Below are 26644 nucleotides of genomic sequence, written 5' to 3'. Positions count from 1 at the left end.
AAATTCTCATATGAGATATCAAGTGAGATTTTTAAAAGAAAAATAAAAAAAAAAATTCGTGCAACGATTATAATTTATGCATTAATAGAATGATTACCTAAAATACCAACAGTTATAGGAAAAAAAAAAGTTCGGCTAATGGGACATGATCTCGAGCCCCCAATTTATTAGGCAAGCACCTTACCGCTCGGCCAGAGTGGATGAGATACTAGGCTGACAATTTACACGTCTATATGAAGTGTAAGTACCGTGTGTTATTGTTTTTCTTATTCACAACTGAATCATACAATTATTAATAGATATAATTTTTCCCAATCTTAGTTCTGATAGTTAACCAACTAGATAATAATCAGGAACAGGGGGACTTAATGTATTTCAAATAAATTATTTTTAAAAAATCCGAATTGCTTGCGTGTATATTATCTTATTTTGAAAAAACACTTATAAAAGTTGGAAATCCTTAAAGCTATTCATGTTATTCCAACTTTTCAAAGCTTACTCTACTTCGTAAATAATTACAGATAAAGTCATCACTGGAAATTTGTTGATACAATTCATGTTTAGTGAGTGAAATGTAATTGTTTTCCGAAAACGCAAAAAACGTTTAACCTACGTTCCAAAACATTTCAAAAACCTAAAGTTTCGTATAAACAATTGCACCTAAATTATAACACATGTATTGTATTAAAAAATTTACAGTAATAACTCTATCTGAAATTCTTCAAGGAGTATAATAAGTTTGAAAAGTTGAAATAACATGAATAGCTTTAAGGATTTCCAACTTTTAGAAGTGTTTTTTCAAAATGAGATAATATACAAGCAAGCAAATTGGTTTTTTTAAAAATAATTTATTTACAACACATCAAGTCTCCCTGTTTCATATTGTAGTTTTTCTTTATTAATACATTTAAATAAGCATTTGTAATAATTATTAAAAACTTATGCCTTACTTGGATATAAAGCCCCCTAAAGAGTAACTTTAAGAGAATAAAAAATATTGTTTGTGAAGAAAATAATGTTCCTGAATATTTTTTAGTTGGTTAACTATCAGAATTAAGATTGGGAAAAATTATATCTATTAATAATTGTATGATTCAATTGTGAATAAGAAAAACAATAACACACGGTACTTACACTTTATATGGACGTAAATTATCGGGGTAGTATCTCATATATCCACTCTGGCCGAGCGGTAAGATGTTTGCCTGATAATCTGGAAGCTCGAAATCATGTCCTATTTTAGCCGAACTTTTTTTTCTTGTAACTGTTGGTATTTTAGGTCATCATTCTATTTATGTATAAATTATAATCGTTGCACAAAATTTTTTTATTTATTTTTCTTTCAGAAATCACACCTGATATCTCAGATAAGAATTTGGCATAAGATCTCACCTGAGATCTCACATGGTGAGAAATCACATGGGACATCAGATGAGATCTCGGGTGAGATTTGTCAGGAGGGCAGTAAGCGCCTTGAGTCATCAGGTAATAGGCGCTTGTGTTATTAATTGATATTTTATTATTCAAGGAAGTTTGGGAGTATCATTCACAGAGGCGTGGAATATAGGGAGTCCCCTCTGCCCGTGCAGCTGGGCGCCCTTTACCGCGTACCTCCTCTTTCACTCTAGTAACTTGAAACTGTACGACTGTTACTGCTTATATTTTTGAAAAATGCCTGGCAAGATTTGATTTTTTTTGCCGCGCAACTTCCTTTAGTTTCAAAATATCTATAAAGACATTTTTTTTTACTCCAACACATTTAGGGTATACCTTAATTTTAATTAAAAGACCAACCTTAACTTGCTCTCTCATAAGCGGCCGTGTTGAACGGTCAATATTTCATTATTTTTTTCTCGAAAATTTCCCTTGGTGAAAAATCTGAAAAAATTTTTGTGAACCCCTTATATGCTCAAATATGCCATACATTTTTTGTTGGCACGTTTCTCCATTTTTAACTTTTCTCCCAAACCTCCTTAATAAAGTGGCCAGTAATCACCCCAGGTCACCAGGTAATAGGCGCCAGGTTTCTATTTACCATTTTGTTATTAAATTGAAGGGCTAGTAAGTTCCCAAAGTCTCTAGGTAATAGCTCAGTAAAAAATTTATAGCTTTTAATTTTCCTACAATTTATAGCTATGATTATAGCTATAACTATCTATAAAACAGCTATAATAATGTATAAAATTCAGCTATAAATATAGCTATAAACTACAGCTGTAAATTTTTCACAAATAATGAATAAAAATTAGTTTAAAATCAGATTTTTTCAACATATATCGATCAGTACAGATGGTATCATCCGTATGATAACAGTAAAACTAGGGGCCTGAAGTATTTTTTGAATAAGTAGAAAAAAAAAACAAGAAATCATATACAATTTCAAGTTTTTTAAAAATTGTTTGAAAATACTTTAGGCCCTCTGTTTTACTGTTATCACACGGATGATACCGTGAATACTGATCGATATATGTTGAAAAAATCTGATTTTAAACTAATTTTTATTCAAAATTTGTGAAAAGATTACAGCTGTAATTTATAGCTATATTTATAGCTGAATTTTGTACATTATTATAGCTGTTTTATAGGTAGTTATAGCTATAATTATAGCTATAATTTATAGGTATAATTATAGCTATAAATTTTTAACTGAGAGGTGCTTGTATTACTGTACAACGTTTTATTATTTAATAGAGTTGTGTAACTATTTGAGAATTTATTATTTAATGAAGCGGCCAGTAAACGCCTGTGGTGAGCAGGTAATAGGCGCTTGTGTTTCTATTGAACATTTTATTATTAAATAGAACGGCGAGTAAGCGCCTTAAGTCTCTAGGTAATAGGTGATTCTGTTTTATTTAGAATTTTATTATTACATAGAGAGGCTAGCGAGCCTTCAAGGTCACGATGTTATGGGCAATTAAGTTATTAAAGAATATTTTATTATCTGATAGAACGGCCATTAAGCGCCTCAGATCACTGGGTTATAGGAGCTCCTCTTGTTAATTCACATTTTATTATTTCATAGAGTGGCTAGAAAGCGCTCAAAGACATCAGTTGACAGGTATTTGTGTAATTATTCGACATTTTATTATTAATTAGAGTAGCCAGTAAAAGCCCTTGATCTGGTGATAAGCGCTTGTGTTATTATTTAACACATTATTTTTAAATAGAGTGGCCAGCTAACGCCTTGGGTCCTCATCAGTGCCGGATTAAGGCATACGGCGAGTACGCCTAGGCGTTGGGCGGCAAGCTTCTAGGGGCGGCAGGCGGCAGCTACTATGTGATAAGAAATTTTTTTTTAGAATCTTGGCAATATTTTTGGTATTTAAATTTGCCACCCCTGTGAACCTATTTTCATTATTTATCAAAGGATAGTAATTTAAAAGTTATAACAGACCAAAATACTTATATTACAAAAAATAAAACACTATATTTCTTACAAAAGTATAAGTAATACAACTACTTTTTAAGTTAAAACATACGTTTACGTGCTTTTTTGGTTGCAAATTTATCAATCAAATCGTCATAATTCATTTGCTGATTCAGCTCTGCTTCTATACATAATAAGGCTAACGAGCTTAATCGGTCTGCACTTTGGGTCGTTCGCAAATAATTTTTAACACGTCGTAAGACGGAAAACGATCTTTCACTGGAACAGTTTGAGACTATCATGCATAAGACCGTGCAAAGTGCGATGTAAATATTAGGATAAATGTTGAAATAATCATTCTTACAAATTAACGAACACAAATTTAAAGCTGTAGGATTTTCAATTTCTATAGATAATAAATAAGCTCGAAAATGACAACATTCCACGTATAACGAGTCTTCCAAATCTTCAGGATATAAAGATATAAGATAATCTACCTTTTTTTATTTCTGGGAGCTCTAAGTTATGTAAATTTGTTAAAAACATAAATCTATCATTTATTTTTGTATAAGCCTCACTTCTAATTTTTAAATCCGATCTCAATAAATCTAAAATAACATAAAGAACATTAATGCGCATATCATCACTTGCAGATAACAGAGGTTCAACAAAGTCATTTCGTTCTTTGAAAGGAAGCTTGCGTTTCCTCTGTCTCGATTTTTCAGCTTTATATTGATTGATACCACTTTTTTTAATTGCTAAATTTTCATCGTATGGAAACATTTCGCGCATCTCAGTAACAAATTGAACTAGAGATTCGTACAGTTGAACCACTGTTGATAATTCTGCTGATTCAAGCTGTAAAGTTTGACTTACAGCATTAAAGTGATGAAAAATGTCGTTCCATACTAATGCAATAAAGTAAGTGTCTAACGAGTTTAAGGACTTAAATATACCGTAGGCTTCGGCTCTTACTTCAGGTTTTTCATTTTTGCTTTGGGGAATCTCTTGCAAAGCGGATAATATTTCTGGGAACCCTTCAAATAAACTTTTACATGCATCATGCCTCGCCGACCAACGAGTTTTTGGAGGTTTTTTACAGTCGACTTAGACAATAACTTGTTTTGTAATATCTCCCTGCACCTGTGAGTTGATGCGGAAAAAAATGCGTACAAGCTTTGCAAGCTACGAAAAAAATTTGCAGCTGCAGGACAATTTTCAACAGCACATGTACCAACAAGATTTAAAGAATGAGCTGAGCATGGTACACACACAGCAAGAGGATTCACTTGTTTGATTCGAGCTTGGAGTCCAGAATAAACTCCCGACATGTTGCTAGCATTATCATATGACTGACCCCTGCAGTTTTTAATATCTAAGCCTAGCTCTTTAATAATATCAAAAACAGTTTGAGGAAGCCCTTCGGATTTGTGTCCGCTATTGGGAATAAATTCAATGAATCATTCAACGGGAGCACCTGAAGTATTTACGTGTCTTATTATAAAAGTAAGTTGGTCTACGTGCGCTATATCTGGAGTTGAGTCTGTACTAATAGAAAAATATTTGGCTATTTTGACTTCAGAAATTATTTTTTGTAAAAGTGAGTCTGCCATCAATTTTATAATCTCGTCGCAAATCGTTGAAGATAAATAAGATACATTACCTGTACCCTTATTTCCGTGTATTTAAATATGATTTTTCAAAAATGGATCGAATTCAGCAATAGCTTATAAAATAATGATATAATTTCCTCCATGAACAGACCCAAAATGCTCATCTTTTCCTCGGAATGCGAGACCACGAGACGCTAACGACTTAATTGCAACAACAATACGCTTTAAAACACTACGTTATCGACGGTATATACGAGTTTCGTGCGTTTTCTGCTGCCTTGCGGTTTGCGTCGGTAAATGGTTAGTAATACGTATTTATTGCAAAAACACCCCGGATTCTCACCTAAGTCAAATATACTTTTCGAATCCTCGTGATCAATTACATCTCTCCTTAAAATCGAAGCCGAAATGATTATCCTCACGAAAATTTGCGGTCAGCTTTCTTAGAAGAACTTTTTGTCCAACCAGTGCATTGGCTTTAGTCATCTGGCGACTGCATGTAAATGCGTCTTAAGGTTACTACCGAAATGTAAGCAAACGAAAGCGACATATTTGTTCCGGTGCGGCTAAAGTATACACCGCGGTATACTTACACGTATATCAACTCGCGCTGGCTAACTTTTTAACCGCAACACAATACTTAAGTATCTGTTTTTCTCTACGTACGAACGGTTGTTAAAAGTTAAGCTCGTGTGTCAAACTGCAGGTACCTTGTAGATAGTTTTTTGTGTTTCATGAGTTTATCACTGAAAGAATAGTAGTTTTTGCTGTCTAGCCCAAAGTAGTGTTTTTTTTCGTTCGTTACTTTCAGCCGAAGGATGAAAAAAGAGTCTCAGAAGCCAGATTGCGCGAGTGGACACTATTAATTTTCGTCGCCCGAGTAAAAGGTAAATCAAATATTAAATTTACCGTCAGAGACAGTTTTGTACATTTGGTGCGTTGATAAATATAGTTTTTTTATTGTACCAAACAAAATAAACTGATTAATTTTTATGTAATCAGTACACAGCTGCATAAACTCGCTATGTCCTGCGTTCACTTGGTATAGAGCTCGCGCTTTTGCCAGGTGATTTATTTTGTTTTTATTAAATTTATTTGATTCACTGCAGTACATATTCATTGTACTCTTAGTTAGACCGAGAAAGCGTATGCACTTGCTCGTTTCAATTACGCATACCACTAAGTCAATCAGCGTTATTTATGTTTCTCTGCGCATTGTCTTGAAATTATACCACAATGTACAACGCTACCATTGGTCAGAAATATGCTTTAATTAATTAATTCTGCTTGAGTATATAATCAATTGTATATTATTTAATAGATATCCGTCGTAAGGAGGTTATTTCAATAAACAGATAAACAAGGTCTAGATAATAAAATTTGCTGTTGCATTCAAGTGTATAGTAGAAAATAAGGTCTCTTTAAAATGACGCCTATTATACATATTTGAAAAAAGTATTTGGGTACGTATGAAAGTAATATTAATTTTTAAAAAATTGTAGTTATAATTTTAAATTGATAACCAATAAATATTTCAGGTATAAAATTTTTAATTTATTAGTATTAAAATGCAATTAAAAAGGCGACCGATGCACTGTGATGAAAAATAAATTAAATTTTAGTCATATTTATGTGATTCACGCACATATTTCTATGTGTAGTCAGAAATATTTATTAATATAAAAATTGAAAGATGTCGGTCGGTAATAGGGTTAAATTTAATCCTGAATGGATGAAAAATCATCCTTGGCTAAAAGAAAGTAAAAATAAGTACAATGCTGATTGTGAGATCTGTAATTCGAGATTTTCTTTGAGTAACATGGGTATTAAGGCGGTTCATAGTCATGCCAAAGAAAGTAAACATATTAGTAAACAAAATGCTCAAGGGCCCATACAAGATATTCGTTCGTATTTAAAATCGAAAGCCAACACAGAAAACAAGGTAACTGAAATACCGGACAAAAATCCCTCTGACATTGCTGCAGGTACTCAAAAGCCAGTTGCTTCAAGCTCATTAAGCCTCATTCCTTATTTGACAAAAGATGATACCACAAAAGCAGAAATAATATGGGCGTTGACTAGCGTTTATAACCACTTGTCTATGAACACTAGTGCTAAATGTGTTGATTCCATTAAATTGATACTAGAAATTTTCAATCTTAGTTCAACTGAAAAAAATTCAATTGGGTTCAAATAAATTGGCATACATGATTACTTATGGCTTGGGGCCGTATTTTTCTAAAAAAACTCAAGAAAAAGTTTTGAGTTGCGACGCTTACAGTATTTTGTTTGATGAATCCTATAACAGTATATCAAAAAAGGAACAAATGGACTTGTTCGTCCGATTTTGGAATGATGTAAGAAATCAAGCGGAGACTAAATATTTAGGCTCCACTTTTCTTACACACACTCGAGCAGCTGATTTGTTGATAGAGTTTGAAAATCAACTGAACTCTCTTGATATAATGAAAATGATTCAAGTCTCTATGGATGGTCCAATAGTAAATTTGAAGTTTTTTGAAGATTTAAAGAAAAATTTAATAGAAAAAGAAGAAGAAAATTACAAATTATTTGAGGTTGGGTCGTGCGGCTTGCACACAGTTCATAATGCATTTAAGTGTGGATTTAAAGTTAGTCAGTGGGAAATATGTGGATTTTTATCTTCACTTTACTACTTATTTAATAAATCTCCTGCCAAAAGAGGTGATTATTTAAAATGCAATGGAACTGAGTATGTACCAAAAAAATTTTGTCCAACAAGATGGGTAGAAAATTCTCAGGTAGCTGAAAAAACAGAAAAAGATATTGAAAATTTATTAAAGTATGTGGATTTCATCGGAAAAAGTAAAGGTAACTCTGTAGCTTCTTCAAAATCTAACAAAAATTTTATAACAATAGCATCTCATCTTAGAGATAAATTACTTGGACCAAAATCAGCATTTTTCATTACGATCTCTCACGACGTAGAACCCTTTTTGAGAGAATTTCAATCTGACGAACCAAAAATGCCTTTTCTGTACACCGAACTTAGAATCGTCGTGAGCAATTTACTTCTGAGATTTATAAAAAGTGATGTCCTTGAACAACAGACAGATTTTTGCAAAATAGATTTTACGAAAGATGATAATCTTTTGCCTTTCGGAAAAATGAATTTGGGTCACAAGACTATGCAAGCTCTTTCCCAATGTAAAATCTTATCTCAAGATGACCATAAAAAATTTCAAAGAGACTGTCGTTCAATTTTGAAGACTATGATTCAAAAAATTCTCGATAAATCGCCACTAAAATATTCATTTGTTAAGCACATAAGTTTTTCTGATCCAGCACTAATAGGTAGACAAAAAAAATTATCTTTAAAACGTATCACTGAAGCTTTAAAAATTTTTGTCTACTCAAATCGTTTAAGTCCACTTAAAGCAGATAAAATTGAAAATGATTTTAGAGAAATTTTACAGAATAAAAAGTTGTTACTGGATGCAAAAGCATTTGATCATTACAAGAATCGTGTAGACAGTTTCTGGATTGAATCAATTGAAAAATATAAAAGTTCGGCTATCGAATTATCAAAATTTTTACAAATGATTTTTATTTTATTCTACGGTAATGCAAACGTAGAAAGAGGTTTTTCGTCAAACAAAGAATGTTTATTTGAAAATCGAAAAGAACAATCACTAATAGCTGTAAGACACGTCTGGCAGGCTGTTAATGATGCTGGTGGAATAAGAAATATAAATATTGATAAAAGAATGATTCATGCAGTGAGGAACTCGCGAAGCATGTATGAAGAAGAACTGAAAAAGCAAAAACAATCGAAGGCTTTGGAGTTGTTAGGAACAAATGAAAAGAAACGGAAGCTCAAACAGATTTCTGAGTTAGAATTAAAAAAAAAAAAGATTGCAGAGGAAAAAGAAAAAAAATTACAAAGCATAGAGCATGAACTGAATCTTTTGAAAAAACAGTATTAAATTTAATAGTTTTATAATTTTCATAAACATTTCTAATTTATTCATTGTAGTAAGTGCAATTGTGTGAAAGCGTTGTAAATAAATGTTTCTTAATTAATATAATGTAAAAAATAATTTATTTGAAATCCTATAATTTATTATAATTTTGTACCAAAAAATTTGGAATTTCTGTAAAGTTGACTCATGGAAATCATGAAAAAATCCTTGAAAAATCCTGGAAAACTCCTGGAATTTCATAACAAAAAATTTGTACGAACCCTGCGTTCCCCTCTCTCTTCTCTCCACTCTCTGACTCTGACACACCTCGCGTGGTGGTGTAACTGCTGCTGGCCGTCGACTAGCTGGCTAATATATCTATATATTAACGAGCGCGCGGTGGCTCAGTCGGCTAGGTCGTGGATTGACACGCGGGCGACCGTGGTTCGATTCCCGGCCAGTGCGACTTTTCGGGCAAGTACCTCTGTGTCTTTCACATGTGCTTTTTCACCACGCAATGCTCCTCGAGGAGGGTGTAGGCGACCTCCTCGCAGCATAGTTGCCTAATTTCCCCCTACCCCCCTCCCAGTAATGGGAGGCCTCCCATCCCTCTTCCCTTCCTTCTCCAAAGTGCTAAGTGCCCTGTGTAGTGCTCTTATTAAAGGGGCCGGATGTACAGCACTATAATATAGAAAAAAAAAAAAATCTATATATTAACGTACCTTAGCATTTTGCCTTTCACAGCTGTTTTTTTTTTTCGAGATTTTAAGTTGGTAAAAATCGAGTGAACAATCGTTTTTTACGTATTTTTTTTTCTCTTTCAAATGGCGTCGGTCATTTTTTGATATGCATTATACCGTTCACTAGATGTTAGCATTTTTTTATAAAAAAATAGACTCCATGCACTTAGGAGGCTGAAAATTTCACCAACGTTTTCTACGACCTCGATTTATCTAATAGTCTATAATGCAGACACTTTAAGCACCAGATTATTTAAAAGCTTTTTTTACTGGTCTAGTAGCATTGGCATTTACAATACTGAATGCTATAATAGGGATTATCGGCCATAGACATGTAAGAAGCATAGACTGCTCATTCTCATGTATGGCACTGTAGACAGAGACACAGCATTGAATGTGGGTAATTGTCTCTCTCGCACATTGCCAACGGTGAGGGGTCACTGGGTCAGTAAACTAAGGCTGGCTGATGCAACATGCAACCTCTTCACAATTGGCAAATGGCAATGTGCATTTTAAGAAGCCCATATTATATGGGTGATTCTGCCGTAACTTGCTCAGATCGACTTGAAAAATTAAAAAAAAAGTTGGTCAAAAAAAATTTTTTTTATGGTATTTCTACTGTACACAACATTAGTAACAAACATCTGAAGTGATGCAACTATAAAATTTGCTGGTCAAAAGTTATATGAAATTTTATAAAAGTCAGTTTTCGTCGATTTTCGAGGAATTGTATCACTTTCAAACACGTGTAGCTAAGCTCCTTCAACAGTTTGACTGTTTTTACTTAGCTAAAATAAAAGCTGGGATCAAGACCTATTAATTAAAAAAAAGTTTTGTTCGATTTTTTACCTCCATTCAAAAGTTACAGCTGTTTCAATTAGAACGTAAATATCACTAATATCGTGATATTGGCTACAATTCAGTATTTTTCATAAAATCACTACAACTTTTTATTTGGGGGCATAAAATTTAAAGATTTTTGTTGTAATCATAAGGACTATGTTTTCGCTTTCATTTAAGCCGAGGTAAAGCCACCTGATGGAGTGCACCACTTGGATACCAACGTTGAAAGCAGCACCACCGTTTTTGCATGAATGTAGCGAAAAAGGGTCAACTATAAAACCTCGAGACATATGTCTCGTCTTTAAGTCCAAAACAGAGATGAAAAAAAAGTTTGGCTGGGATTGATTGCTCTAAAACGAAAAAAACGGCACTTTGAGGTGAGGTAGGGTCAGAATGGAATTTTCAAAGTTTGTAGGGTTCGTGCGACTCATAAGTAGACGTATTACAATGATTTGTCCACTCATAATTTATTTACTAGACTCAAATGCAATAAAAAACTGTAGTTTGCATACCTTTACACGCACACCGACCGAGTGGTTCCATGGGGGTCGGAACGGAATCAAATGTTTGTGTGTGCGAAATACGAGAGGTAACAACTTCTGGCACACTGTCGTAAGGATTTATTCATTTTAGTCCTATACTTTAAAAAGTGACCATGGGTTAGCATTTTCAATCCAAAAAGTTACTAGTTTGAACTGATTTTTGTTAAAACAGCGATTATGGTGCAAATATGCGGACAAAATGTATGCAGTGAAAACTCACTCGTCTCTGTCGATTTTGGTGGGACTAAGATACAAATCTTATTACTAATAGCTAGAGTACATAATGCTGAAACGCCCAAGTGGCATGTACGCCTTTTAATTTACTGGTGAAAGCTTTCATGAGTGAAATTGAGTTGCGGTCATGGGTCGGAATGGAAAATTTGACTCTAAATGATCGATTATCTCAATGAAGGGATCGATATATTGGTATAATATAATTTGTCAAGTAAAGTCGACAACATTTAACATAATTTGACGTTTCTAACGTTTTGGATTTCATTCCAGCACGTGAATATGGTTAAGCAAGTTACAGCAGAATCACCCGCATCTATATATATTTCACATATACCTTTGGACCGATAATACACTAAGTGGGCTCCTGATGAAGAATAAAGAGAGCATTCTAAATGAGGCAACAGTGTCACTGTGTCACGCAGTCCTATTTAAAACCAATTCTAATGTGTCGCGCCGTCGCGCGACACCCAAGGACCCAAGTGTCGCGTCATTTGGAATATGTCCAAAGACTCAGTCGATTCTCGAAACCCAGATGGTATTGTCCATCTCTACCGTGATTAGCCCCTTATACTTAACATGGCTTGAACCCACGGGTGTCTTGTAAGCATAAGGTCAATTCACTAATTTTAATTGTATTATTTCGTACGTTGTGTTGTATGTCTTACTGATAACGTTATCAAGTGCAGTACCTATTTTTGTTGCTGTTGATAGTATACAGGATGTTTTGGCATAACAACTATGCACCATCAGTACAAATTGACTCGCTGCTTAGTGAAGAGGCAAGGCAATATCATAATATTTGTTTTCCTAACCATGTCGGATGCCATTCGCTCTATCTAATCACTGTTTTGAACATTGCTACACTTATATATTAAAATTTTAATGAAATATATTGTCATTGATTTGGTACATAGTTTAATTTAAAAAAATATTTGAATACATATAACTTTTAAACGACTAACAATCAAGTTATCCTATGGGTGTCACTCCAGATTACTCTTGATCATTTTGAATTGAGTTAATTGAAATTACTGTCGTAAATAATTACAATCAATCCAAAAATTTTCATCAAAGAAATTATTTAACTTTGGTTATTTTTTTTGTATTTTTGTACCTTTACAAACGGGAATATTTTTAATAAATGTGAGGGTTTATTAAAGGGTCTCCTTTTTGTTAAAATAGCACATCAGTGTCTTAGTTAATGTTGATACCCAAAAATATTTATCAACACGTCTACTGATAATGAAAAGGCTCTGTTAATGAAATATTGAATGTTGTACTAGAGAAAAAATGCACACTAATACGTGGTTACAGTAATATTTCGAATTTTTTTATTTCCAGTAACTCAATCCTGATACTATTAGCTGTTATTTGAACTAGTACAAATCATGTTTTTTCAACTTTTTCTGCTTTTGACATAAGTTTTTGAGTACAACTGCGTCATGAAATCCCCCAGCGTTAGGTACAGGTGTGTTTACATGGCGTCTTATGTTTTTCAGAACCATGTCTTGAAACTTTCAGATTCGTGTCTTACGAGTATTAGTTGCATCGCCTTAAAACTGTCAAACATCTCGCGCGATTTGTAACTAATGAAGCAAAGCTTTCTGTTTACTTTGTACTTTTAATTGAAATTAATAAGTGTTCAGCGAATTGTTATTCAGTAGGTGATACTATCAATAAACTGATAATTAGAAAAGATTGATGGCGTCCTTTACAAACGAGATGGTAAACATTTACAACTTATGAATAAAATATCACTCAACTCTATGATTAGACAAAAATGATATTTACGTAGTATATTTTAATTTTCAGAATAAAATTACATGTAAAGATATTACGGTGATTATCTGGTCACAAATAATTTTTTGCAGCATGAATGTTTTGAGTCGTTGAATCCTCAAAATTACAATATTTATGTTGACGATGAAAATCGAGTTTTTGTAAGAAGGTGTACAATTTACTAGCATTTAAGCAATCATAATTGTATTCTGAAAAACTAGATGTAAACATAATTGTTGTAATAATGACAATTTCCAGGTAAAATTTTAAATAATTTGTCTGACATTGATGAGCATTGCTTAAATGCTAGTAAATTATACGCTAGGTAACTACTTTACTTGCTTTAAGTATAGATTTATTGGCTTTGTAGGAATACATATCGCCATATACACAGTGCACATTTTAATATAAGGAATACAGTCGAGATGGCAATACTGGCGATAGTAGTATATAATTTATAATACAACATTTAAACTCAAAACAATACAATAAGTACTTAACAATAGCTTAAGCTTACATATGCCCGTTACTCGCAGTTTTGTATAATTTGTTTGTTGATTCTCTTTCCCCCCCCCTTTTTTTTTTAAGAATATAACTTATTACCTTTACTATTGTACACACACACACACACACACACACACACACACACAATCACACACATACATAAATACACTTTTTTCCTTTTCTATTGCTTTGGGTTCAAGTATCACAAGCTTTAGAGTTAATAGGTTCGTTAAGCCCCCCCTGGCTCGGCTAGGCTCTCCTAACAAAATACACCCACATATAGGGAACCAAACAGAACTAGTTCCGTATATATAGGTATACCCCGCTAAGAGAACCGAACCGAACCAAAAGTAGCTTGAACAAACCTAATATGCGAGTAGACTTAGCATTAAAGAGAGTTCTTCAAAGTAGTATTATTTTTCAGCTTATAATTCAATTTGCGTATCGTCTATGAATTTTTTAATTGTATTCAGTAGAGGTAAAGTTAAGTGGCTTATAAGATCATATATGCTGTAGGGACCCAACAGCTTTTGTCTGTTCAAGGACTCGATAAATTCAATTCTTCCCTCTTTGTAATTTACATATTCGAAAAATATATGCTCCGCCGTTTCAGGTTCCCTACCACATTTACAGATGATTTCGTTGACTATTTTGTACTTTATTAAGGCGGTTTTCAATACGGTGTGATTGCACCTTAGTCTATTTATACAAACTATAATTTTTCTTGACATCTTATATTTGCAAAACCATGGTTCTTTCTCCTCAGACTTATAATAATTTTGGAAATAAAAATGGCCTTTTGTTCTCGCTATATCTAGACATCTCTTTTTGTTGTTTTCTATGCATATTTTTTGTATTTAAGTATGAGATCCGAGTAAGGAATCGCAATATTATTCGACCATCCACTTGTTGCAGCTTCTTTTGCGGCTTTGTCAGCATTTTCGTTACCACGTATTCCGACGTGAGCCGGGATGCAGAATATTTGAACATTAATATTTAATTTTTTAATCAGAAACACTTTGTCACTTATTCGCACTATCAAGGGCGACTCGTACAAAAGCCCTTTAGCCTTCATGAGCGCTTTTGCTATCCCCTGGGAGTCGGTGAATATTCTTAGAGTTTTACCTTGTAATTGCCCTGGGTGGGACATTGCACAGGCTAGGGTTTTATCAAGGGTGGAAATTATGCCAAAACACTGCTGTAAATATGGAAGAGAGATCTGGAAGCCTAAACGCCTCTCAAAATCTTCCTCCTCCGACCACGTAGCGTATCCTACTGTATGCACCGCGCTTGAAATTTCTATTTTAGAACCGTCAGTATAAACATCTATATATGTGCTGTTGTTACTATTTAAAATCTCGTTAAACATTTGAAAGCAATTTCCTGACGCCTGAATTTTTATTCCCTGCTCTATGCTACCGTCTATACCAGAAAAGAGTGAATCGTAGCTTATCTCGTATTTGCAGTATGTATTATGTCTCTCAATGAGTCCCTTCCTGTACCATACCTGATCATAGCATCTAGTTAGAAGTGAGTCTTGCTTGTTAACATTATATACAGGGTGTATATTATATTCGTTCTATACTGTCTATTACCGGATTATTGATGTAAGAAAGGTTTTTGAAAATATACTTATAAGCCAGAAATTCAAATCTGCTTGAAAGGTACATAATTTTTTATTCTGCTACTAGAACTTTAATAGGGGTGGTATTTTGATAGCCCATGGCTAATCTAATCGCGTTGTTTTGTATGATTTGCAGTATGTTCAGGTGACTCTCATTGCAAGGGGATATTAGAAACCCCCCATATTCTATTCTGGATCGTATCAAGGCTTTATATAGATGGAGAAGAATTTTTGGGTCAGACCCTCACCATACTCCTCTCAAGCTGCGAAGAATCATTGTTAGGAACATACATTTGGTTTTTACATTTTTTATATGTGGGAGCCACCCTAGCTTATTGTCCAAGGTCATCTCCAAGAAATTAACCGTACTGCATTGCTTTAACCCTACTCCATCTGCTTTGATCATCAGGCTTTTCAGGCCTCTTTGATTCTTGTTGAAAACGAGAAAACTTGACTTCTCCGGGGCTACAGCCAGGTTCCTCTCTCTCAACCAGGCAACGAGCTCTGCCACCGCTCTCTCCAAGATGTTAATGGCTCTCTGGGTGTCTTTGTCTGTAGTATAGACTACCAAGTCGTTTGCGAACATGATTATTTTTATGCCCTCTTTGATCAATTTAGATACAAAACTAGTATATATTGAGTACAAAGTCGGGCTCGAGCTACATCTCTGCGGCAAACCCACTTCTGCAAAGTTCTCACCGTCTGTTTTCAAGTTTACCGGTATCAGTCTTCTTCTATAGATTAAGTTTTTATAGAACCTTATGTATTTCCCTGGGATATCTAACTCTTTAAGATCGCTTAGCAGGATGTCTGGGATAACCGAATCAAAAGCTCCCCTTATATCGAGAAACAGAGCGGTCAGGTTTTTTTTTTCTACGAAGGCCTGTTGTACATCATTGACAAGAATCGTTAGATTATCTACACAGGATTTATTTTTCCTAAATCCGAATTGGCACGCTGGAATTAATCCTTTATGTTCTAGAAACCACGTCAGTCTTGAGTTTACCATTTTTTCAAAAAGTTTTAATAGGCAGGAAGCCATAGTTATGGGTCGAGCCTTGCTATTGTTACTTTTTGGTATAAACGCGATTAAGTAAGTATTCCAGTCTTCTGGGAATTCGCCCAGATTTAAAACGTCGTTAAATATATCTAACAAGGTACGCTTGTAAGCGTCCGGAATAAATCTTAAAATTTCATATGTGATCTTATCAGCTCCTGGAGACGTATTAATTTCAAATGAGTTTAATGCGCACTCAAATTCCTCAAGGGACAAAAGGGTTTCAAATAGGCTTAAGTCCTGATTAAAAGTTAAACTTTCCCTCACGTCAAACTCGAATGTCTCAAAATGCTGGGGTTAAGGTTTACACAGCGACTCCAAACACTCCTCAGAATTTTTGAGAAACCTTTGGTTCCCCAGAGACGAGTTATTTTTAGAGTAATCGTTCTTAAGAAGCCGTTCTTCTGCCGCCACCCGTTTGTATTCTATATATTTGTCTAACGTAACGTTATATTTAAGGGATTTAAATAAGGCCTTTCCTTTCCTGACCGCTCGGTCGCATTCTTGGTTCCACCAAATCTTTTTCATTTTTCGACCGTGTTTAGGGATTGTCGGCTCCCTGTTTTCATTGTGATTGCAGGTCTCTTTTCTCTTTCGTGCTTTGTGTGAGTTTTCTACTAATCTGTCCAGGTGGGTCGTGAAGTCTTTGTATCTGGATAAAATATCCGCGTTAGTAAAACTCAGTTGACTAAACCTTGGTGCGCTCACCGTGAGAAAATCCGACAGCCGGTCCCAATCCATGTTTTTCGTGCTACAACAAAAACTTTTTCTATGCACTTTTTCTGGAATTACGTTTCATTCAATTGTAAGTGGATGGTTAATCGCTCCCCCAGGGATCGTTTGATACCACCCAGCTAGCTTCCATTGCAACCCTACGGGAGGCGAAGGTAAGGTCAATGTATGAAAATTTTATTACACTTGGGTCATTTTGATCATGGTAGTAGTGAGTGTAATCCATAGTATTCAGAACAAAGAACTCGTCGTAGTCTAGTACCTCCGCCAGAATTTTCCCATTAAAACAGGAGTGGTTGCTACCCCAGTAGGGGTGGTGGCTATTAATGTCTCCCACCAATAAAAATTTTTCCCACCTACTAACTTCCGCTTTTAGTGATTCTACTTCCTCTCGCGTTAAGTTGTTGCCTGTGGTAGGCAATCTATAGCAGGCTGCTATACACAAGTCACCCTCTCCAGTGCGAACAGTAACAACCCCTATTTCTAGGCTTGATAGGTCCAGATCCCAGCAAAGCAAGTCAAAGATCAGTTCTTTTTTTACAAATATTGCGATTCCTCCTCTTCCTTCATCTGTTTCTCTGCAGAAATTGGCCATTCTAAAATTTTTAATATCAAATTTACTATTTGTTATTAGCCATGTTTCAATAATAATTATAACATCATAGTCCTGTGCAATGTTATGTATGTCTAGTTTGTTACTTATGCTTCGAGCATTCTACTGCAAAATTTTCATTCCAGAGTCAGTATAGTTTATGCTTTCGCTCATAATTGTTTTAAAACTCCTTTTTTTTCCTTTTTAATAGATGAATAAATACAGTGTATGTATACTGTAAAAAATATTTAAATGTATTTAAGTAGCAATAAATTGTGTAGGTTTGTATCGAGAAAAGAGAGACAATTTAACACTAAATAAAAGTACTAAAGCGAAAAATAAAAGTAATGATTATATAAACTTAAGCTTGTTTGCTGCCGTTGTTCTTCTCCTTTTCCTGCAGTTTTCTTTGTAGTCTTTCTGTTATTTTGTTGAGCCTGGATTAGTCCTGTTGTTCCTTGTTCACGGTTTCCCTTCGTGGCCTGCATAGATGAGCAGTTTTCTTCCCAGGGTTGGTTGGGGGTTCCAACGCCAGTTGGTGGTGCTGCATTTCGTTCTCCTCATTTTCCTCATTCCCCTGTTCATTTATATTTACACTTGGAACTGGCATCGTTTCGAACTTTGCCTCCAGGTCGCTGTAGTTGACTATCTTCCTCTGATTTATGTTTGAATTTTGCTTCTTGCTGCCCCTGTTCCCAATTGCTTGTTCAATTTTAGCAGAATATTCTTGTAGGACCTGGCTGTAGTATTTAATATTTGGGTTTGTTTGCAGAGTAGAAAAACTCTCTTCTGTGTTCAAGGGAATCCTTGGGTTGATCTGCGGATTTCAATCAGCGTTGATTCAACGTTGAAAACTATCGTAATTTAATTATTTATTGTTAAGTGGAAATTGTTTTATGAATTATTACGTTACAGAGTAACATAACATTCGAGGTAAATAATTTGAAACTTCGTAAGTAGAGTAAGTAATTTATTTCACTTTTATTTTTTTCTCATCAAATTCTTATTCTACAACAATAAAGTCAATTTACAAACTCGTTTCATGAGTTACTCTTAAGAGAATTTTTAAAATTATTTTTAATGATATAAATGTAAAAATGCAGTTCCACGTATACATTTCCAGACTCTTCTTGATTGTATAACAAAATACTAACTATACTTATGCCATAAGTAACTACAGATGTAATAACTAAAAATATTTATAAAAAGAGGTTAAGAAACATATTAAATTAACTTTCGTTACGTTTTGTCTAACTATCTAATTTTGTAGACAATTTTTTTTTAGAAATAACATATAATCTTATTTTCTTCAGCATCGATGTCATAAATAAATGTTTCTCTTAAAAGAAATAATAGTTTTTTACGATGTAAACATGATTAATGTAATTACATACATCCCTACAAATTTCTCTTTTTTTCTTTGACACCGAAGTTTTAATCAGCGTTGATCAACATTGAAATCAACATTGATCAACGTTGCGTTTTATCATTGATTTCAATATTAAACTCAACATCGATCAACGTTGATTTTAACATTGAATCAATGTTGATTTCAACGATGAATCAATATTGATACTTTAGATAAGGGATTTATTTGAGCACGTCAGAGCGAGAGAGATAGATAAGCAGACCTGACCTCTCTTTTGCTCTTATATGCTTAAATTTATTCCGTACAGTCAGTTTATTTCATAAGATTTCAGCTTTGTGCATACTTTCAGCATACCATAATCGCGTAAAATTTAAAAACAAAGTAACTCTTTGCACATGGTTATCACATACCTGTTTAGCTTTTCTCACCCCCCTATTAGGGCATTTTGACAACGAATATCGCTGTCGGAGGTAGTTACCTAGCGTAGACACTTGCTTGCAAAAAGTCGATTTTCATAGTTAACATAAATATTGTAGTTTTGAGGATTCAATGACTCAAAACATTAATGCTGCTAAAAATTATATGTGACCACATAATCTTCACAATATCTTTACGTGTAATTTTATTCTGAAAATAGAAGTATATTACAAAAATATCATTTTTGTCTCATTAGAGAGTCAAATCATATATTATTTATAGGTTATAAGTATTTACCATCTCTTTCATAAAGGACACCATTAATCTTTTCTAATTATTAATTTATTGATATTATCACCTACTGTAAAACAATTGGCTGAACACTTGTACATTTGAATTAAAAGTCCAAAGTAAACAGAAAGCTTTGCTTCATCAGTTATAAATCGCGCGGGATGTCTGACAGTTTTAAGGCGATGGAACTTATACACGTACGGCACGAATCTGAAAATTTTTTAGACATGGTTCTGAAAACCATAAGACGCCATGTAAACGCACCTTAGAAGGATTCAGTATCGGAATTTTTTCCCTAGATTGTATATATAGTTATACGAGCTTAGGGAGAACGTTCCGCGATATGTATAGGCAATTGGAGAAAAAATAAGACAGGGCTCAACAAAACCAGAGAATATAGAAACACGTCTCTTCGTGTATAGAAGGTCGGGCTAGGCCTAGGCTTGTTTTCACTTTTAACGTTAGTACTGTGCCTACGAGGAAAATGGCGTTAGGGTCGTACGTTAACTTAAGATAGTCGAGGATTCTGAGGATGGACGCCGAAGTAGGCGGACGTATGTTGTTTTATCGTGCTAAAAGATTAACTGATTATCGTTGACTTTGATTACCGTGATCGTGTGAAGTTTCTTTTTTGGCTGTGTGGTAAGTCGTTGGGACTTAGTGACTGTTCCTGTGCAGATAGTGGGTTGGTCTTGTGGTGATTCGTCCCCGCGTGCGGGTGGCAATGGTCGACATGCCGACTAATAAATGTGATGATAATAGTGGTGACATAATGGAAGTTGACCTAGGCGATAAAAAAAGAAAAAGTGAGTATTTGAAAGTAGATGCTCAGATCAAAGGCTCTAATGATGGGGAAATGAGTAAAAAAGAAATCAAGAGGCGAAAGAAGCAATAGCAAGAAAGACAGCGTGCTCAAGAAAAAATGGCAGCTGCCAGTACAAACGGTCAGCCCGAAAAATATGATGAAAGCGCTGAGATCAGCAGGACAGAAAAAAGTTTTAATCAATATGGAGAAAAAAATACTAATCTTCACACAAATATCTATGGCACTGACAACAAAGGTCCATTTACTGTATGGATAACTAAGCTTCAGCAAGACGGTAAAAAAATAAATAAAAATAGTGTTGGAGTAGTTTTAAAAGACAAGAAGCATATGTTTATGGTGGTCGAGCAAAGAGGATATCAAAATGTTAAGGTAGTGTGAAAGAATAAAGAGGAGACCAACAAGATCATTCAGAATACCACGCTAGCTCAACATAACCTTAAAGTATTTATTCTTACTTTTCGCCGAATAAGGAGGTATAATTAAACATATTCCTTCTGACCAATCAGAAAAAAGGCTCTATAATGAGCTTGAATCAGAAGTTGAAATTATTAGTGTGAAAAGACTTAATATGCGTAATAAATTGCCAACAATGATAATAACAAGTGGATTCTCAGTGAAACGGTCACATTTGAGGGTCAGGTACTGCCACATTACGTTATTTACGATACATTTAAGTGGAGCCTTATGTTCAGAAACCTGTGCAGTGTTTCAATTGTTTTGAGTTTGGTCACGTGGCAAGGAGATGCGATCCAGATCCTGATAAAGTTAAATACAAGGTATCGTGCATCATGTGTGGAAATAAGAAACATTAGAGCTCGCCTTGTGAAACATATCTAAGGTGTAAAAACTGCCCGGGAGACCACAAGAGTATAAATAAGAGTATAAACAAGAGTATAAAATCTTAATCTTGATAGCTTGGAAATTAGAGCAATTTCTATTCGTACCAATGGGGGGAAATGTGTATAGTCGCCTGCTATAGAACTCCTATAGCAGGTAATACCTTAACTCAGAGAGAACTGACGTCATTGTCTTGTAAGATTAGTACTTATGGTAAATTTATTTTGCTTGGAGATTTCAATATTCATAACTTTCTATGAGGAAGTACCAGGACTTGTCTGAATGGTAGAGTGTTGGCTGGAAGTCTTGACTTTGATGAATACTTCCTTCTAAATACCAATGATCCAACATATTTTTATTATGATTATAATCATAGTTCTTGAATTAAATATTCAAATATAGATTTGACTTTGGCATCTATGAAAATAGCATTAAATTCTAGTTGGCAAGTGGGTGAAGATTCTTGGGGAAGTAATTACTTTCCCATTACCTTAGAAATAAGTGTAACTATTGAGAAAGTAAACTGAGAAGTACATAAATATAAAAATAAGAAAACAAATTGGGAGAGGTTAACCGAGTCTCGCATGAGTCAAGCTAGTGAATTTAATAAAAGTGAATTTACAAATCTAAGTATACTTGATAGATACAAAATTCTTTAGCAATTTTTAATGAATGTATAGTTAAATCATACCACCCTATTAACCAATCTAGTAAATAAAATTTCTATGTAGCATTAAAAAGAAATAGACCACCAAACAAAATATGGTGGAATGATATTTGTTCAAAAGCAGTTAGATTAAGGAAAGCTACCTTTAAATCGCTCAAGTATAGAGTAACAATAGAAAACTTGATTAATTTCAAAAAAGTAGCTGCAAAAACAACACGTACCTTGAAAAATGAAAAAAAGAAAGCGTTTCAATCATTTGTTGAAACAATAGGTCCAAGTATCCTAACTAACAAAGTATGTGGAAAACTATAAAAACCCTTAAAAAGGCTGGTCAAAAATCGATTTCTTCTATTGGTAACGCAAAGTTTATATGTAAATTTATTTAACTACTTGGAGAAGTATGATGAGTTTTTTAATAGCCCTTTTTCATATCAAGAGTTTGAGGTTGCTCTTGAATTTGGGAAAGAGAGCTCGGCCCCAGGGTATGACAAGATGGATTATAGAATCCTTAAGTTAATCCCAGAATTCTATGAGCGTGTACTTGTAGATATATTTAATGACCTCATAAATGAAGGGCTATTTCCTAAAGATTGGAAAAAAAATCTATTAGTCTTTATTCACTCTCAGGGTTGTAGTAAAGCTCGGCTAATAGATATGGCGTCATGTATATTAAAACTTTTAGAAAAAGTGGTAGTTGGCAGAGTCACTTGGTTTGTAGAGCATTGTGGTCTTATTCCAGGTATGCAAACTGGATTCCGTAAAGGTAAATCGTGTATGAATAACCTTACTGAAAAAACTAGTGATATTTAAAAGGCTTTTTATAAAAAGGAAAGTGTAGTAACTGCATTTTTGGACATTAAAAGTGCCTACAATAGTGTAGTACCAGATATAATGCTAAACGATTTGGTGGAGTTAAGTTTATCAAAAAAATATATGCAGTTTTTTCAAAATCTAATTCATAGTATGTAAATATCAATGTAGAAAGTGACCATCAATTAACGAAAAAAGTAGATGTTCCTCAAGGGGGTGGGTCTAGTCCCTTCTCTCCATATACACTAGGTTTCTCGATAGTCTTATAGAAAATGGAGTAAAAATTATATTGTTTGCTGATGACGTTGCTGTATATGTAGCTCATAAAGATATCCAACAAGCTGTCATCATTCTAGAAAGAGAAATAAGTAAATTGTATGGAGCTTTGTATGAAAAAAACTTAATTTTGGCCCCTAATAAATGTAATTTATTGATTTTTAGTAAAAACAAAGTTAAAAAAAGTAACATGTATATAAGAATAAATGGTACTATTATAGAGCCAAGTAAATGGTTAAATTCCTAGAAATGTGGCTAGATTCCAAGCTCAATTAGCTACAGCACATAAATCATACAAAAAATAAGTGCCAATTCCCTCTGTCTATCGTTAGAAGCTTAAGAGGAGTGTGGTGGGGCGCTGATCCTAACACGCTTCTGACCTTGTATAAGTCGTTAGTAAGATCTAGACTTGAATAGGGAGGATTCCTGATATTACCTTATAGAAATAGTCATTTTTTTATATTGCAAAAGGTACAGAATGCAGGAGTTTGAATAGCCTTGGGATACAGAGGATCAAGCCCTATCAATACCATCGTAGCAGAATCAGGAATAGAGTTCCTAGAGTGTAGGTTTGATTACCTTGGGTATAGATTCTTATTGAAAAATTTGTCCATTTTTCCAAACAGAGTATTTCGATCATTTGAAGAGGTCCCTGAAATATCAGATCACTCGATTTACTGTCATAACCATGTTAGACCTAGAATTGTAAAATGTTATGAAAGTGTTTGGTAGAGGGAGGAATTAATTTTCAGATGAGAAATGTTATATTTTTATTTATTTTTATTTTACTTACATACCCCACTGGGGTTGGTAAGGAAGAACGGGTTTACGAATCAACTACCTGTACTCCTTTTACAATTCTTTTGACTTTAACTTACTCTAATTACTTCTATTTTCAAGTTATTTTATTTTTATTTTAAATTTTGGTTTCGTAGACCATGTCTAACTTTAACCTATTTTTTGACTGTCACTAATCACAAATTGTTCTCTTTACCTATACTTGTACTTTACTTTACTTTATTTTATCTATTCTCACTTTACTTTACTCGAATCTCGTCTTAACACCGATGCAAAGACTCAGATGTTCAAAAATTAAAATTCACAAACAAAATTAAAAGAAATTTCAAAAATTCAGAAATTCAGAAAATTGTTAAGATTCCAAATACTTAGAATATTCAAAATTAAATAATTCAAACTAAATTACTTACAACTAAATTACTGTTAATTATCACAAAAATTCCAACATTATATAGCACTTATTTAGGCACTTATTAAAATGATCAAAAATATTTCTCTCAGTCTATTATATCCTAACTAAATTCTGTTAACACTTTTTCACTAGCCTCTGCATGGCTGACCACTGACTTAAGCACCACTGACTACCACTTTTTCCTCACGCCCTTAGCCACTTCCTACCACTTCAGACTTCACTTCCACTCTCCTCTGTCGTGTATGTCTCTGCTCTCTTTAGGACACCTCTCATCACTGGCCCTATATTGTCCTGTTCAGCCTGTTGCCACTGCCCTCCTTTCTGCCCTCTCTTCTCGCTCCTTGCCTTCCCTGCTCCTCTCTCCTTGGGCGAGCCTCTTCCGTTTATCTCCCAGTTATACCTTCGAGCTTTCCTTTTGCACTTCTTGCTTCTTGCTTCTTCACTATCTCCTTCATATCTTTCTCCACATTCCATGCCCAGCTCTCCCAGAATTTATCTCCCTCCTCGAGCCATTCTGACCTTTCTTTAATTCCTGACAGCTTCTTGTTTATTTCCACTACATCCGTCTCTCTCTTTTTCTCCAATCTCTGCAGCCTTTCCTCGACGATCTTCCTCTCCCTTTCTCTCTCTTTTCCTATGTTCGTAGCAAATGCTTTGACTCGAAACAGCTCTCTTTCCACCTCTCTCATTCACTCGCCTAGATCGTCTTTCTCATCTTTCTCCAGCATCTTCTTGATCTCCTTCTTTCTTTCTCTCTCCCAGCTTGCTTGCCCGTCCATCCTTTCTTGTCTACTTTACTATCGTTCTGCACACTTGCTTGACTCGTTACTCTGCGGTTCTCTTACCACGTGCTTATGCTGGTTGGCCCGTGACTTCTTCCCGCTCTCTTCTCCTTTCTATATAGGTCTGTTCTGCTCTGCTTCTTGCTGTACCGAATCACTGCTCTTTTCTTCACCCCTGTGGTTGGAATCGCCCTCCTTACTTTCCTCGCTGGGCTGAACTTCCTTATCCCGCGTAGTATTTCCTAGCGCCTGTCTTCTCCTCCTCTCTATCTCTTTAAGAATCAGAAGGCCTCTTCCCTTCTCATCTAGTGCTTCTTTGGCTGTATAGCCAGACTTGTATTTTTTACTATACTGTACTACGTACTGTATTGACTCTGCCTCCTTGTTACATAGTCTGCATTGTTTTTCTCTCTCTCCCATCCAGTGCTGTATGTTTTTTACCTCATTACCACATCTAAACCTTGCAATCATTATTTTATTCTTTGCCTCTAGGTGTGACCTTGCATATTCGGGCATGTCTTTTGATTTCGTTAGTAACTCTTTATAGAATGTATTGTATCTCGACTCCTCTATCTTTTTCCTTCTCTGTATCTTTTCTTCAGCTTCGAGGTTTCTTTCTACCTGTATGCACAGTCTGCCTTCTCTTCTAAGCTCTTCTACATCTTCTTTGCATCTCATAGTCCTCTCCAGCGTTTCTCTTCTCAGTTTCGCCCAGTATCCTGCTTGCGTGTGTGACCCTACTCTCTCCTTCTCTTTGATGCACTCTTTTACTAGTTGTTTTTCTGAATTTCTCGCTTACTCTTCGTACCTTACTGCTCTCACTGTTGCTTTGTTTCTGCAGCTCCTTTGTTTTGTCTCCTCCTGTAATATGTTATTGGGCGTGTTTCTATCCAACCTTAAAATCCACTTTGCATATTTCCTTCTGGGCCCCTCCATACCGTCTTCCTCTTTGTAGCTCCATATCTCTGCTCCAAATAGTTATATACTCTCTACCAATGCATCATACATCTTGTATCTTCTTCCTAGGTCTTCTCTGAAAATTCTCTCTCCAATGCTCCAGGTCTTTTTCATAGCTACCATTGCCTTTTTCTTTCTCTTTCTCAGATGTTTGACTGCCTTGCCATTCTTTTGTAAGGCATAGCCTAAGTATATAAATTCTCCCACTTCCTCTATCCGTTCATCATTCCACTTCCATATTCTACTTGCTTTTCTCTTGGATTTCTCAAACACCATTATTTTTGTCTTTTCAATGCTTACTGTTAGGGCCTTTTCTTTGTATATATTCTGAACTGCTTCAGCATATCTCTCATGCTCTCCTCGTCTTCTGCCAATAGCACTATGTCATCTGCGTATATTATTGTTCTAACCTTTTTCTTACCTATGACTGTACCTCCTACTCTTTTGCTTTCTAAAAACTCTTCTAGGTCTGCTGTATATATATTAAACAGCGTTGGGCTCATTGGGCATCCTTGTCTAACACCCTTTACTGTTCAGAACTCTTCTGAGATCTCGTTTCCCACTTTAACTTTGCAGCATGTTTCTTCATATATTTCCAGAACTCTCTTGTTCAGCACCTTGTTGTTGTTTAATC

At 34.7% G+C, this 26644-nt stretch overlaps 1 protein-coding gene across 2 annotated transcripts in view; it reads left to right on the top strand.

Annotated features, from left to right (window-relative positions):
- The first annotated feature begins 11814 nt into the window (after positions 1-11814).
- The window catches only part of fmt (phosphatase 6 regulatory subunit 1-like protein fmt), a 400722-nt gene continuing 385892 nt past the window's right edge, over positions 11815-26644 (top strand). For both annotated transcript variants that reach the window (XM_089598239.1, XM_089598237.1), the window contains exon 1: positions 11815-12059. In XM_089598239.1, coding sequence (XP_089454365.1) covers positions 12000-12059 — 60 coding nt within the window. In that variant the 5' untranslated portion in view covers positions 11815-11999. The remainder of the gene's footprint in view (positions 12060-26644) is intronic.

This window comes from Copidosoma floridanum, unplaced genomic scaffold (genome assembly GCF_036245765.1).
Source record: "Copidosoma floridanum isolate Cflo_tuat_1 unplaced genomic scaffold, Cflo_Japanese_pri ptg000006l, whole genome shotgun sequence".
NCBI classification, from domain to species: Eukaryota; Metazoa; Arthropoda; class Insecta; order Hymenoptera; family Encyrtidae; genus Copidosoma; species Copidosoma floridanum.
This window is presented reverse-complemented; position numbering and strand designations above follow the sequence as displayed.